The 16,090-nt window shown below is 36.0% G+C and overlaps 2 protein-coding genes across 3 annotated transcripts in view; both read left to right on the top strand.

Moving 5' to 3' along the window:
* LOC149044796 (uncharacterized) overlaps positions 1-215 on the top strand; it is a 5,162-nt gene extending 4,947 nt beyond the window's left edge. The window contains exon 4 of the mRNA XM_089206249.1: positions 34-215. Coding sequence (XP_089062375.1) covers positions 34-160 — 127 coding nt within the window. The 3' untranslated portion in view covers positions 161-215. The remainder of the gene's footprint in view (positions 1-33) is intronic.
* A 7,189-nt stretch (positions 216-7,404) lies between these two features.
* On the top strand, positions 7,405-15,874 carry LOC113672524 (uncharacterized). 2 transcript variants are annotated; one of them, XM_027188814.2, is made up of 7 exons: positions 7,405-8,723; positions 9,480-9,700; positions 9,811-9,934; positions 12,231-12,295; positions 13,108-13,253; positions 13,459-13,565; positions 14,280-15,874. In XM_027188814.2, the coding sequence occupies exons 1-7, from the start codon at positions 8,417-8,419 to the stop codon at positions 15,029-15,031; spliced, it is 1,722 nt and encodes a 573-aa protein (XP_027044615.2). In that variant the 5' UTR covers positions 7,405-8,416; the 3' UTR covers positions 15,032-15,874. The 2 variants fall into 2 exon arrangements, with proteins under 2 accessions (XP_027044615.2, XP_027044614.2); XM_027188813.2 differs by having other exon boundaries at positions 8,111-8,723; positions 12,231-12,328.
* The last annotated feature ends 216 nt before the right edge of the window (positions 15,875-16,090 follow it).

Here is a 16,090-nt window from a genome sequence, read left to right on the forward strand (position 1 = left end):
GTTATGAACCAGCTGTCATATTTTATCTTTCAGGGTGTGTTCCCGAGTTGTTTCACTGACTGCACAGGTGAAGAACAAGCAGGTAACTTTTCCTTCAGATTTTTCACAGGCGTCAACCAACAGGATTTTCCAAGACGGTCATTTCACAATGCACAGATGAAGATCAAGCAAGTAACCGTTACAAAATTTATTTCAGCGCTGTTATTACAAGGAAAGTTGCATTGTTTCAAAACAAGTAATTCAAGTGCAGTTCGAAGGTTTTACAGAAGTTTGATAGGAAAACCCGTTACCTTGAACACATTTATATAAACAGGATGTGCAAGTTTGTCGTTTCTCAATATTTGCTCAAAGTATTCTTCGATGAAATTTCGTGCCAAAAGACTTCTAGAAACATGTATGTGCCAAGTTTTTAAAATTTGTAACCTCTGTAATACCTGTTTGAAAATCTTAAATTTTCCCGCCAAAAGACTTAGAAAAAATACGGCGCTTAAAATACGCATGCGCCAATTTTTAAAAAAAAATTTTCTTAGTATCATTGTATTGTCAATAAAATTATCTTTTATTCGTCTCTCTTCTCTCAGTACAATAATCAAACAAATACACAAAGTGTATTCAATGTCCTTTTATTATTCCATTCACTATCATAAGTTAATTATTCAACAAAAAAATTTTGTCTATATATACCAAGACTTTTGGCGGGAAAATTTAGGTGAATTTGCACAGCGTTTCCCCTAGCAACTTTTTTCAGAAAATTCAAAGAGCCCTCTCACATATTTCCCGCCAAAGATAGCATTAAACCCTCTCGTACAAAATTTAAAAAGGTGAATTTAATCTTGGCAAGATTTCTCCAGTGTCCAATTGAAATTTAAAACTTTCTGTACGAGAGAGAACAATAATATTAGTGAAAATAAACATGACAAGCTTTACGACGAAATTTAGAGATGGTGCGTATTTGAAAGCGTACTTGAGAAAACCTTCTATGCTAAACACACGCTGACATTCCCAAATAGTAAAAAGGCGATGTAGTGATGTTCACAACCAATTCAAATTAACCCTCTTCTGTTTTCAATTTGCAAATCTAGGCGTTGCAACTGAGAGATTCTAGCAAAAAAATTTACAAAGTATCTGTATATTTTGGCATCTTTTAAGAATTTACAAGACCAAAATGCCCCAAAAAAGTACCTGTTCACTTTTGAAAGAAATTCCTGTCTAATCTTTAAAACGAGCACTTTGTTGCTAATACCAATTGTTTGTAAGTTTAGAACTTTTAGGTCGGTTTGTTTTATTGAAATGTTCACGCCAAAACATTGGGAAATGATTAATTAACTGCAATTTCGTATCTTAGCTTGTCATGTTATCTTCACAATTTATACAATTAACTACGTGTTGCAAGGGACAAGGGACAAAAATTTTTCCTAGTTTTCTTTAACTTCATGCACTTTGGTCAATTAATTTTCGTTTGGGATTGAATAAAGCTGATAATATCATTTCAAGTTTTCATTTGTCCCTTGTAACACATTAACATAATTAGCATACAATTATTTACAATTATCCTAAATTAATTGAAAATCATTGTCTGGATTCCAAAATTTTTTAAGAATAAACTGATCGCAAACTTGTTTAATGAAAAATAGTTCAGACTATATGGAAAATCTGTTTTGTATTTTGATTAGTTTCTTTAGATTGGACCATTATAATAACGATTGATCAGAATGGACATTTGCAGGTTCTTACGCATCGTAGTTGTCTGAATTGTGATATTTCAAAGCCAGATATAAGTTAACATTATCTTTGTCATAAAATGTACACATGTTCAAGTTTGCGAAGTTGAGGTTTCTCAATGCCATATAAAGTAATTGTCAGTTCCTTTCGAAAACATCAAACTTCGAACAACACATATCAATTGCACATATGGAATCATCTTAGAATTTTCAGCAAGAGACCAGTCAAGATAAGCCATGAATTGTTGCATCTGAGCTAACGTGAATTTTAAACACGACTCAGTTTGATGGTGACAACAGAAAATCATTCGCAGAGTAAACTTCAGTGGTCACCCAGTGAGAATTCAAACCGATTAATCTATCATTATATTTGGTCCTCTATCTAGGAAATAATTAAAAATGTTAAGCCACCGTTCGGTTTATATCAGTTAAATAGTCAGAATCGAAAAATTATTTAAATTTTGCATCAAAGTTTTTCCATTAGTGAAATCCGAAAAAGGATATTTGTATTTCAACTGTATCTCACGATGAAATATAAATGGGGGCGTCTACCTGGAAATTTTTAGATATTTCACCTGCTTCGAGATTGGAATTTATTGATCAAATATAATGTAATTACCATTCAGGTTTACCCAGTAATAAATAAATTACTTCTTCTGGCTTGTCAACAAATGCAAATATCGAAGAACTTTCATAGAGAAATTCAGGTCACCTGGCATAAAAAAGTACAGCTAGTATTTTTTAGATATTTTCAGCTATTTCATCTGCTCTGAGATTGGAATTCATGGATATAAGATGATAAAATTACCGCTCATGAATGCTCAGTTATGAATAAATAACTTCTTTGTGGCTTGTAAACGGAAATACAGAGGATCAAAATGTATTTTATTAGAGAAAAAGTTAAGTCATTTGACTGAACTATGTACTTAAGAAATTTCGAAAAAAGAGCGAATTTCAGTGGCGAAAGGTGATTCGTTGGATAAAATTAGAAAAGAGGTTGCTAATTATCTGAGAAACCTCATTTTCTATGTTGTAAACTTTAATAGTACAAAACGATTCGGCAGGTCATAATCATTCGGGAGATTATCCGGACGTGTCATTTGTGGTACGAGTGACTGAGCTATTGAGAGTTGTGAAAAACGATAAATCTATCATTGAATTTGTTCATTTTTATCTTGGAAATATGTTAAAATTTAAAGTCACCGGTCAACGCATATCAGCCAAGAAGTAGGATTGAAAAATTGATTTGGTTGTGATGATTTTCAAGTTGCGAATTTTGCGAAAAATATCATGATTACTGATATACGAGTATAAGAGCCATCCGTCCGATATAATCTAGACAAAATGGAGGGTAAAATTTCCGCACAGCCCATACTATTGTAAAACGAATCTGTTTTTCCAAAGGCAGTGTATCGTTTTTGCCATCGTTTTCTCCATCCAAGAACTGAATTGATAATGTAGGATGGGGCTTTGCGGAAATTTACCAAAATTGAGAGATGTTATATCAATTTCTACGCCTGATAATTCCAAGAAAGTAATTGGAAATGATAGTGTGCCCAATTGGTCCGTATCAATCGATTTACATTCACAATGCTAGCTTATGGCTTTCGAAGCGGTTTCAGGGAAATGTTAGTTTGAGTAAAGTTCAGCTACTTGCGTTGAAACTGTATCTGCGGACGAAATCGATATGTGTTTCTCTAGTTGAAATTTTCAGGAACTTTATCTGCTTCGAGATTGCAATTAATTGTTCAATAGTGATATACTTTCTGCTCATGTTTTCTAAGTAATGGCTTAAATGACTCAATGTGGCTTGTCAGCCAAAATACAGGGATCGAAACCTATTTGAAGAATTTAAGTCGATTGGCTTAAAAAATTATTTGCAAATTTTAGTGTTGGAAAAAAGACTTTCTGGAGAGATAAATAACAAAACATTTCGTAAGTCGTCTAGAAGTAGTTAGTGCCATCTGAATTTCGGTTGCAAAAAGTGACTTGGAAAATAAAATTATTAAACATTTTCCGGCCTATTCATCTGAGAAATCTCATCACGTTACGTTATAAACTTTGAGAGTACAAAATGATTTAGCAGGTATAATAAATGGAGATTGTCAGATTTAACGATGCAAAACGATTTTGAGCGAAAAAAAATATGTGAAACAGTGTATCAGATATCTAGAAATCGTCCGTACTGCAAATAATATTTTGAAAACGCTAAGCGACTTGGAAGATGAAACAATTATAAACAACTTTCTAGGTTTTAGTTGGCCAAATGAGCTCCTGATCAATTTCGTATTGAAGATCGCACTTTTTGAAATCAAGAAATAACCTATGACCAGACAATGATTTTTATTTGCTGCACGTCGTCTATTTGAGGAATTCTCCGTTTTGGTGAAGGCTAGAAGTTCAAATTACGATGCAAAAACCTCAGAAGCACCCCAAGCCCCTATCTGATCATCCAGTCTGATCCTTCACGGTGGTGCGAATTCTGGTGAAAGTTACTTCCGCCCTTAGTATCATACACTTCTTATATGTTGTTCTCATGGAGAATTCCTCAAACAACGTTTGACTTTTGAAGTGATTACTGTTTGTGTGGAAGGCTTTAGAGTTGACGTAAGGAATATTGTGCGACATTTTAAACGATTGTTCTAAAACACTGAATTTAAATCACCAAGATCGAGTCAATTATTTTCAAACAAAAGAATTGTCAAATTTTGACTCTAATTTTTATCAGTGCTATTTGCATACGCGCAAAACTCAGCGTCACATGAAAACCATTCCACTCAAACAAAAACTGAGATGGCTTTTGAGTCACCCCTGATAGGAGCCGAGATCGAGGGACAAAAATTATGCGAAAAAATTGCCGCGAAATTGTGTGAAAATGTTTTGAATAATAAAGAACCGAAATTTGGCGGGACAAATACATGTTTTCGTGCAAAATGAAAAAAAAAAAAGTTAATAATAATTCAAATTTTTCCACAGCTCCTTTTCAGGGAAGAAAAAAACAAATGCCATGTAAATTGACTAAAATTATCCCGAGAGAAAATGGTGGTTCTTTTACCAGTTTGCTAGTTTCACCTTGATTGATTTCTTTGCAATATTAATTCAAAAACAGGAGTTTCAGTTCAGGAGGAAGATGTAGTTAAATAAAACAACGATCTTTTAAGCAATTAATTATTAAACCACCATTTTCACGGAACATATACAGTGTATTGCAATAAGTCTTATCTCTTGTTGTCTTCTCTTCAACCACTGTTTGAAGCTTCAGATGATTCCACTGAATTCCTGCGTCAGTCTTCCTTCTCTCTTGCTCTTCCAAATGAACAAAACCTGTGAATAATGAAAAATTCCAGCTGAAAACCACCTTTCTTTTGGCTAAACGGCTCATTTAAGACATCTAGAATGTTTGAAACTTTGCTTGAAATGGATACATAACCTAAGACATTTTGCACTCTTGTATTAGTTGACTTCAAGCGACCACTGAGTTGCACGCGTGCTGCAAAATTTTCAGGATTTCATTGCGCAAAGTAAAAATGCATTAGTGTCGTACAATGTTACTTTGAGAACCAAAATTTTGTAGAACGATGCAACATTAGCCGAACTAGAACGAAGAACTGGCGTTCGACGAACAAACTAGCACTTTCAACCACTGCACGAGCTAATCATGGTTCTAAGGCCATCTTTAGAGAGTTTAACTACAGCTTTGAGATAGTTGCGCGAACTTTTCTACTCACCGTTGTCTGGAATAACTCGAATTTATTTCGTCCTTTAGGCCTTTAATATTCTCTTCGTTCAGAAACTGGGTGGTGGTCTTTACATCAAATTCAACATTGGGGTCTTCACACATGTACAACCTTCATTGTTTGACTCAGATTGCACGAATCTTCATGAATTTTGATTGAATGCTGTAACCAATCAGGTTTCGGAGCGCTATAGAATCTAAGTATGTTTTGGGACAAACAGCTTTGAATATTTGAACACAATATTGTTCAGGTTTTGCATTTGCATACATACATGAAAGGTTAATAAATTTACTCTCAGATGCCGTGTGCTCTTGGCATCATTACGTTTCAATTCGAAAGCATTTCAACAGTAAATATATTCGAGAAATAAAATAATAAAAAAATAAAATCCAGCAGGTTCTTTCTATCTTTGACGCGAGGGGCAGTAAACAGAGAAAAGGAGAGGGAGAGGAGTAGTTATCTAGGGAGGGAGGGTGGGGGGTTAGTAGTGAGACAAGAAAATAGTTTCTTGGTGGGGGAGAAGCTATTAGAATGGATGAAACTGGAAAAGTGAGAACTGCTAAAGTCATTATCGGTTTTGTGTTTGGCATCAATTTAACTCCGGGCCAAAATTTAGGAAAGCTTTTTTTTTTCGAATAGAAGAGTAAAAACAAAACACACCAAAACAGAAATATAACAAAAACGTAAAAAGGAAAAAGACAAAATGATTCGCGACCCTTTTATAAATTGAACCAATATTCCAACGATGACAGTGCAACATTGTAACCATTTGGGCTCAGAAGACACTGATATTGACAATCAGTAAGTCTTAAAATTATTGTCCTCTAAAATCTATCTCTTTTGGAAACCTTGCCTAAGCCCCTTTTCTCTTAAAGGGAGTGTTTCATCAAATATTTTTTTTCACAGTGGACAGGAATTTTGGTTCGTGGGTTAATGTGCTTTATAAAGAAAAGGAAACGTCATTTTTTTTTTCGTTCTTTGAGAATAAATATATATAAATAGATGAAGATAAAGACTAAATATAGTACTTGACAAGCACTCTTAAGTGCATTCGAGAGGGACTCAGTACGAGCCCGTGTATTTATTCGTTTCAGAGGGCTTAAAGCACCTTCCCTACAAAAGTTACCATATCTAGACGCTTTAAAATATTTTTCGCAATATAAGGACTTCTTACTTGGCAAGCTGAAGCAATGTATCATTTTTGAGATCAAAATGGCTTTAAGCGAATTTCAAGATAGGTATTTAGGCATTGATAATCACAGTTCTATATCACAATTATTAGAATTATTATAAATGATAATAACAGTGTAGACTGCAAAACAATAAGGCGCCTGACCGCGGAAAAGGAAATAAAGAATAATGACTTGGAGTTTTGGGCATAATTTTCTTTGTGGAAGTTTTCCTTTGAAATTTGGAAGTTTCGCTCCGGAAATCGTGTCTTAGCATTTAAAACGGAATAACAAATAAAAAATGTCACGATCAGATTTTCGCACATCGACCGAAATTTAGCTGATTTCTCGACTAATTTAATAACTATTTTTTTACCAATCTCATAGGTTATTCCCCCCAAACATTGAAAACTGAAATAAAGCAAAACAATAATACACCAGACATCACAATATTTCGTCGAGATTGGGAAAAGGTAAGTGTTTTGCCTTTTACGTCAATGGCGACATATTCAATAACACACATTAGTATTAATGAGCATTTGAAATTTATCGACAGAAGTTACTGAAGATAATTATCTTTGAAACAAACCAATCGGCCGAACGGACAGAGCATTTTCCGTTGTGGAATCAATTACGTAGCCTCTATTTTTCCTCTTTCAACCATTTTCTGATCGAAACAGAAAGTTCAGCCTGGACTTTGTGGTTCAATATCCACGTTTCCTTGGAAGGAAAACGCTTCTTTCGAGTATGTCATAATCATGGCCTAAAATAATGCTCTTTGCACATATCTGTCATTGCAACTTTAGAGTTTGATATTTCCCTTCACAATTCGACCAAAGTAACTCCAAAAAGGGTAAAATAGTCGAGTGAAATTATCAAATTGCTTTGGCTAACAAAGAAATACTATTAACTGGCGAATTAATGGCGAGGTACCCTATCCTTAATTATTTTTGACAATATAATAGCTTTTCACGAACATCTTTGACACATCGAAGGATAAATAGGCATATACATGTCAGAAAAAATGGTATAAATTTTTTAAAATCTCTCTGATGTGAAAGAGGACGATTGGACGTCCGTTTAAAAAACCGCCAATTCTATTGACAAGTTGAAAGGGAGACACTGTGGAGTAGAGCGTAAGAAACTCACCGAAGTATAAATATCAGCGTTTTACTTCAGAAGGAGCTTTATTACAATATTTTTAAAAGTAAGAGCTTTTAAAAGAACATGAATTATATTTAAAATCTAGTAGTCTTTAAAATTACCGTAAATTTGGTGAGTAATTGCTCATGAAAGTAGAGCATGGTAGAATAGAAACTTTGCCAAGTTAGGAGTACTTTTCAAAATTCAGACTGATGTTTTTTCCGTTGCTAGAGGAAGTCAAGGATGTCGTGTTCTTTTGCGGTTACTTAGATGCAATATCACAAAAGAATAGAAAGTGAAGTGTCTTACGTAAATCCTGGCCAAAATAGTCATAAATGTTGTGATTTGCTAATAAATAGTGCTCTCGAGGAAGCTAATATCAAACTTGTTGAAACAGGAGAACATACTTAACCGCCAAAGTGCAATATGAGCATTTCCTAGTAGAGGAACGTTGCCGAATCCGTCCAGAACATTTAGTTGCGATAAATTCAATCTTCGAAGGGAAGATTTCAACTTTTCACGCTCTGAGTTACATTTCATGGTTACGCTTGGCTTGAGTTACTTTTAATATCGAGCCAACGAAGCTCATCAGATTTCGTGTATTGCTGCTGTGTTGTAATCTGTGGGAAAAAGCTCCGTGCCGGGTATGGATTCAAAAATTTTAGTCGCTGTTGAATTGCTAGTACTAGTTTGTCTGTTTTCGTTGGAGTCTGCTTCGTGTTCTACGAAAGGGTTTCAAATCACCAGAGATTCAAGAGACTCTTTTAAAATCCCGCCATCAAAATGTGACTCGACGAACCAAAGCTTTGATTATTGTGCCGAGTACAACGCAAAGAAAGACAGAGCGAAGAAGACGCCATGCGATTGCGTGTGTGACGCAAGCTCATCAACGTTTGAATTTCGGAACAATGCCTGGTCTTGCCAGAAAAATAATGAGACGAGAGCGTCTTTTGGTTAGTATCATGTTCTCCTAATTTTAATATTGTCGTTCTAGAAAATTAAACAAGGAGTGAAGAAAAATGGCCTAAAGCACGTATACCTTACTCATGTTATTTTAGAGTTAATTTAAACAATTGGATCATAACATGGTTTTGTTCATCATGTACTAAAATGTGCTAAATGCCAACATTTCAATTGTCTATGAAATGATATTTTAATTACGTATCTGTGATCATCGTGCTTCATTCTTTGCCTTAATTTTTCGAGCCACTTTTCCGCTAAATAATGCTGAAAAATGTTAAGAATTCATCACCTGTCATAACTGAATTTTTGTTTTTCCATCTATCAGTTCTTTGACGCAAACGTCCTCAGAACGCTTTCGGCGTAAATTCTTTAGAAAAGTGGGAAAGAGTGATTACAATTTTCAGGAAATTATATATCTTGGTCTTCACCTTGAGCACCAAGGAAGCCCCAAAAAACAAGTCATTCTTTTTCAACCATTAAGCTCCCGAACACTGCAATTTTATCAATTCTCTTTAGAAAAGCTATTTTGAAATTGTTGTTGTATGAAGTTACATTTACTTTCAGTTTTAATCGTAATAACTTATCAGTGGAGTTTGTTCTTTGAAAAACTGTTCTCTTAAAAATCGCCTTTTGAGCCTAATTAAACGCCTTGTAGAGTTGGTTTTTGCTATACCTTTTCCCTCTGACTCATGAAAGAGAAAAACAAATTTAAACGGAATAACCTTTTTTTTTTTCTTTAAACAAAGGCTGCGGTATGTTTCTTGACGATGAGGACAATGCAACCAAACTGAATTCGCTGAGAGATGGTAGCGAAAAAGGACTGAAGTGGAGGGCAGGGCCTTGCACCATAAATATCCAAGATTCTTTATATATCAGGTGCTTCGGAAAAGGGGACTCTGTGGCAACCGCTACGTCAGCACAAATTCAGATTGAAGAAGGTTCTAAACCTGTTGTGAACGAACTTGAGGTAACAACAATTTATGTACTTTAACTGTGTAATTTGATTTTAAAAACATTCTTAAAATGTCTTCTTGGGTAAATGATCCAGCAAATATCCTTGTTTTTGCTTTCAATTAGCTTGAATACCCGTCAAGAAACGATGTCGATGGAGGCATTGTGAAACTTACATTAGAGTGCAAAGGACCTGGTCCCTCAACCACTGTCGGTTGCCTGCTAGTCAAATTGCAAGGAAGCACATCATGTGAGTTGCTCATATCTAAATGTTATAATAGATACCTTCTTGGTGCTTTATTTCGCGGGTTTTCAATTTGTTAAAAAAATCGCAAAATTAAAGACCCATGAATAACAATCCTCGCGAAGTTTCATCTCCAATTGAAAATTCAGATCACAGAACGAAATGATCAACATGTAATAACAACACAAGATATGTTTCGAAAAGTACACAAATTATCAACTGGTCTTATTGCTAAGTTCCGTTTCAGATCATGCAACTTTGCAAGAGTTTGTATATGGAGTAGAAAATCTCTTAATCGAATTTATCTGAACTCTTACAGATTCCGCAGGATTTCTTCGTTGGAGTTGTCTAAAATTAATACATTAAAAACTATAAAGAAGCCCAGAACGCTTGAATCGCGAAATTTAATGCCCCTTTAGCTATTAGCCTAATGAAATCGCGAAAATCAATCCTCGTGAAACTAAGTATCCACGAAATTAAGTACCAATTAGGTACTACAAACGATTCCTTAGACAATTAGTTTCAATGACCTTGAATTGATCCGGGGGGTAAATGAATGGGGCGCATGAATCATTTGGAAAATTTATTTGCATTAACACGGAAAAAATCCAGAGCTTCAAGATTCAAGGCGTTTCTAGTTACACGGTACTAGTTTTCCCACTTGTTTTCATTAGGTGAAATAATGACGCGATTAACTGAAAGCACGCCGATAGTGGAAACCATCAGACCTCCGTGAACTAGAATAGGTTTACAGTAAAGCCGATTTTCCCGGAGTCGTCACGAATCCAGGTTATTTTGAACTGATATCGGACTCATTTTTCTGGTTGAATACTTGCGGAAAAATCCATGATAAAATTAATCGTTTAGGAACATAAGATTACTTTTCAAATTTTATGATATGTTTGCTCAAAGGATCAGCTCAGCTTACGGAATAACTTTTACCTTCGTCTTCGAAAAATAATTTGTTTTCTGGTTTTTCAGTGACAAATTACGTATTTTGTTGACGAAAGCTTGGTCCAATATTTTATTACCGTATTTACTCGAATGAACTCCGCGGCGCTGAAAAAGAATTTCGATTTTAAACTTGTCAGAGGGGTCCTTTGTATTTTTTCTGCTTCTTAGTTTTGTTCAAGCACAACAAGACTTTAAAAGGTAAAAAAACAATGCAACTTTTTCAAAATGCATATAACACTGAACAATAATAAAAGAGATAAACAACGCTAAAATAGAACAAAAAAAATCTAGTAATCAGTTCGGAAAAGAGGATCAGTAGCCACCGCGTTGTTAATTACGCACGAAACTTGATAATTCCGATAAAAAGCTGCACTCTCGTAATATCAGTTGTTCCAGTGCGGCGCTCTTAAAGTAAATACGGTATTTATAAATCAATTGAGTATTGTATAGATCGAAAGAAACGCACGACAAATATCTTACCTTAGTAACTGACCGAAAACTTTCGAGTTCTTGACAAGATATCTTGCATTCATGAACGTGTGGGCTGTGTCAGTGCAGCTGCAATACGATGTACGTGTTGACGTCTCTGACTCCACAACACTGCGCAAGCCAGACAAACTTCCTCCATGTTTTCTTGAACAACTGTGATAGACTTCTTTAGCTGCGCATAGTTTAAAAAAGATGAAGCTTGGAATTCCTTTGAGACCTGACATAAGTAAATAAAACATGTAAGCTAAAGAAGTTTATAGCAAACTTCAAACGGTCAAGATAAATCCACCTTTTTCTCACATTTCCAATGATAAAAATTGGTAAAATCTCTGTTGTTAATAACGCCCGCAAACAATCAGTATGACCACTTCAGTGAATAAACGGCTGAAATAAGACAGAAATAAGTGTAACTTTTGCTTTTTTCTGCTCAAATTCAAGCTCCCTTAACATTATTTCTGGCATATCAAACAGAATTGGCGAAGGCAAAAATGCATTTTACCTATGGGAGCTAAAGGACGACTTAAATATCTTAACGTGATACACTCACGAGGTCGGTTATTTGCATGCACGAGGTCTAACCCAAACCACGCTTTTACGTTAGCAGCGGACTTCAGGCTTTTTACATAAGGCGGTTCATTTAATTTAACGACTGTCCTTCCACATTTAGCTTTCGGCCCTTTTGAAACTGTTCACAAAAATAAGTGTTCAGATAAATGGTCCAGTTAAATCAGTGAGGATTGTTTACGACACGTTTGGTTAAACAATGGCTAAAGTATATTTAATTAACCGAGCCATGATGTTTGCATCCTTTCGTCCTCACGAAAAGGTCCATCATATTCATTAAACATTTCTATCTCAGGTCCCGTGGCAGGAACACCGGAGACGACTACTTTACCCACAGCAGTCGAGACACTTTCTAAAGAGGTAGTTCCATCAGTTGCTACATCACAGGCTCAGGTATTTCCTGCAAAAGAGTGGGAAATTATTTTTAAGTCAAGCAATTTCTTCTCAAACCCTGACAAAGCAGCGTTAAAAACTTGTCGTAGAATATTGGTTTTTGCTTTTCTCCACTTAATTGGCATCGTACAAAAGCACAAACCAATTTGCGGGAATCGCACGTGCCTAATTCATATGCTGCATACTTTCCGTTTGAAAACTTCGAAGACCATTAGAGAGAAACGGGATGCTGCGTAATGAAAGTGGGAAATTATTAGGAATTGTTATGGATGTTGTTACCATCCGTTTCATCGTGTTGCTATTACGAGAGACTGACTTCAATTAAAAAAAATTTGACGCAAACTTCGTCGCGGACAAAGTCGAGAAAAATGAAACTTCTCAGAATATGTATTGTCGCCAAAGATTAAGAGGAAAAATACCCGTATGTAGCACCACAATTAGAAACCAGAAGATTGACATTAGTTTCGTTTTTATCAACAAAAAGTGTCATAAACTGAATTGCTTTGTTCCTAAGCGTTTGAGGCTCAGTCCCACATCACGAGAGCGCCATTTGAATTTCCCCTTATACAGGGATGGGCTGTACTCAAAACTTCTTGAAACAGTCTCTTTGTGTGACACTTATTGTTAATAAGAACTGAGCTAATTTCGTTGTAAAACTTATTCTAGTATATAATCTATAATCAAAAAAATCCCCAAACCATGTCGTTCTTTTATTTTTTTGTTCATCAATATTGAATCTTTAATTGCGCTGATTTTACGAAATGCTTTCTCGTCTCCAGATCTTTTCACCCCCAGATTCCTCCGCTGGTAAACAGACTAAACGCCTGGACGATTTATCCGTTTTTCTTATCGTCGGACTGACTATCTCACTCAGTCTCCTATTTGTAATCGTTGGAACGTTCGTTTATCGGCGTAATTGTGCACGGTGAGTCATCCTTTTTCTGGTTACAGTAATACATAGAAGGTTTCCACACAAATTACGTAAAACTAGATTTAAAATACAGCCCAAAAAATGGAGCTACGATTTGTACAAATACATTGAAAGAAGTCAAAGATTTTAATTGGAAAAAGTTGACTAAGAGAGACTGAATATATCTCACATGTAATTTTTTCGTGAACTTTTCTTAAAGAAATCACCTTTATTGGGACACTGACGAGCACAGCTCCCATTCAAACCCAGACTCTGAGCGTGGTGAAAAGGATGCAAGCTATGCTTCATTGAGCCATTGTACAACCAGTAAGTATGAACTGCTGGATATAATCGAGAATATTTACGTTTTATTTTGATCGATCCACGATCTTGCTACAACGTGGGAGGGGAGAGTGGTTAGTGTTGTAAGCGCACGTAACTGTCTGATCGCAATTTCAAGAGGCTGATTGATCCCAGGGCTACAATTTAGACAGTAAAATTTTAATCTTAAAGATTGTTTTTTTAAAAATAAAGGATAGCATTCTCTAGTTAATCGCGAAGTTGCGCACGATAATGATTGGCTTAAGTGCTTTTATCGTGCAGGGTAAATAAACCTAAAAAATTATTCAAATTAGATTCGTCGAGCCATATTTCCCACGCTTTCTAGCATTAAATCTGCATAATCATCACTCGGTATTAAGGAACACTGCAAGTCTGGGTAATTCAGGTATCCAGGGTCGTTTTTTCTCAGGTATTCGGTATTACTCATTATAATACGTGTATAAATTATCACATTCTTCGTCAATATTGGGTGTGTAGATATGAGTCAACAGCGCTGGGAAATTTTAGGTTCGAGGCAATTCTGCATTTTTTAGGTCTATTCGTACAGAAAAATAGGCTATACCAATATCCTTTTAATCCCGCGGACCTGCAGTATGTTCTGTTTCAGAATTTTTTTTCCTATTTGCATCAGAGAGCAAATATATGCAAAAGAGCACTGAAAAATTAAAGTTTTCAATTGCTTTTTTTTTTTTTTTTTAGCTACCTATGCCTCAGCCTATAACATTCCCAGTACCATGAGCGGAATAAATACGCTTGATGGAGAAGAACCAATTTATAGTACTGTGGATGAGTACCAAGACCCAGCCATAACAGAGAGCCCCAGAAAGGTGAGGCCTCTAAGTGTCGAGCAACGAGTGTATAACCTAGTCGAGGTCCTTGATACAAGCACACCTGACGGATCGTATGAATATTGTTCCAATGAAGTGAGTCAAGCACAGTCTCCGCTTAGCGTGGAACAGCGTGTGTACAACGTCATTGAAGGCCTTGATGTGAACACCTCGGACGGCCCTCACGGAGATGTTGCCCAGGAAGGGGCTCAAGAGAGCCAGGTACCCTTGAGTGTGGAGCAACGTGTGTACAACCTCGTGGAGCCTCTTGATAACACAAACACATTAGACGGCCCCAATGAAGAAGGAAGCGCAATGCAGTCTCCCATAAGCGTGGAACAACGACTTTATAACACCATAGAGCCCCTGGATACGGTGACCTGCCAACAAGGCGACAATTGTGATCCTAAAAGCAAAGAAATTGGCAAGTATCCATTTTACAACATTTTGGAGGAACCTTTACCAAGTGACATCGAACAAGGAGAAAGAAATAGGTCTAGCAGTGTAAAGGAACATGTTTATAATGTCCCTGAGGAACTCAAAGTAGAAGGAACTAAGGAACCAAGTGATGCTAGCGCTTCACTGGACTCCTCTCGGGATTATGACGAACCGATAGAGCTTTAGAAAGACTGAAAAGAAGTAGTAGTAGTGTCCGGGAAATGAAAGTGCTCTTGCTCACCTGAGTGAGTGAGCCGGCCTGCTTCCTTAAAAAAAAAAGTAAAGAAAGAGGGAGTAACTTTTCTATTCACTCAAGCGCTGATGGTGGATTACACCTATCGCCAATGTCTAGTTGTTTATTTCCCAAATAATCTCCTGTTTGATGGGACAGCAAAACAAAACAACGAGAGCAAGAGAAACGGAGGGGAGGTGCAGTGGCTTGAAGAAACGTGGGGCTAAAGGCTTTCATCCACACCCCTCCCACCTTAGTTCCGTCGTCATTTCATCTTTTTTTTCCACTAGTATAACAATTCTCATATCTATTCTAGCTTCAAGGAGTGCAGCTGTTAATCGATAATTATTTAAATTGCTTATCAATTACATTTGGCGTCTAATAAATTACTTAATAGAGGGAAGGCAGCCCGCAAGCTTTCCCTTTTTTTTTGTTGGCAAGGAACCAAGAACTGAAAAAAAAAAACAAAACAAAACAAAACAAAAAAAAAACAACAAGATTTTAATGTAGTTTAGCCATGGCGTTCTTCTAGATCTATCATTGGACACTGCTCTTAAGCTTAACAAAAACCCAAGGCTATGCTAATGAAAGGACCAACCAGAGTAAGGCCTGGATATAACTCCTGACGAAAGATAAAAATAAAACAGATAATGAAAGAAAGCTCTGCTTGCATATGAAAATGTTTTGTAAATTATAATTATACATGGAAAATCATGGATATGATATTTAAATGTAAATAATTTGAATAGAAATACAGAGTCAGTGTTACATAAAATAATAAAACTGTTAGTAATACACTTTTTTCGTTTCTTTGTCTTAAGAGCTAGAAAATTAAGGTCATGCCGGAATGTTAAAGTCGTGCCGGAATGTTAAAGTCGTGCTGGAATGTTGAAGTCGTGCCAGAAAGTTTAGGTCGCGCCGGAATGTTTAATTAAGTCGTGCCGGATAGTTGAAGTCATGCTGGAAATTTAAATTAAGTCGTGGAGTGGGAAAAAAACTGAGGCGGAAAAAAT

The sequence above is a fragment of the Pocillopora damicornis genome, chromosome 5 (assembly GCF_964200805.1).
Source record: "Pocillopora damicornis chromosome 5, jaPocDami1.2, whole genome shotgun sequence".
Taxonomy (NCBI): domain Eukaryota; kingdom Metazoa; phylum Cnidaria; class Anthozoa; order Scleractinia; family Pocilloporidae; genus Pocillopora; species Pocillopora damicornis.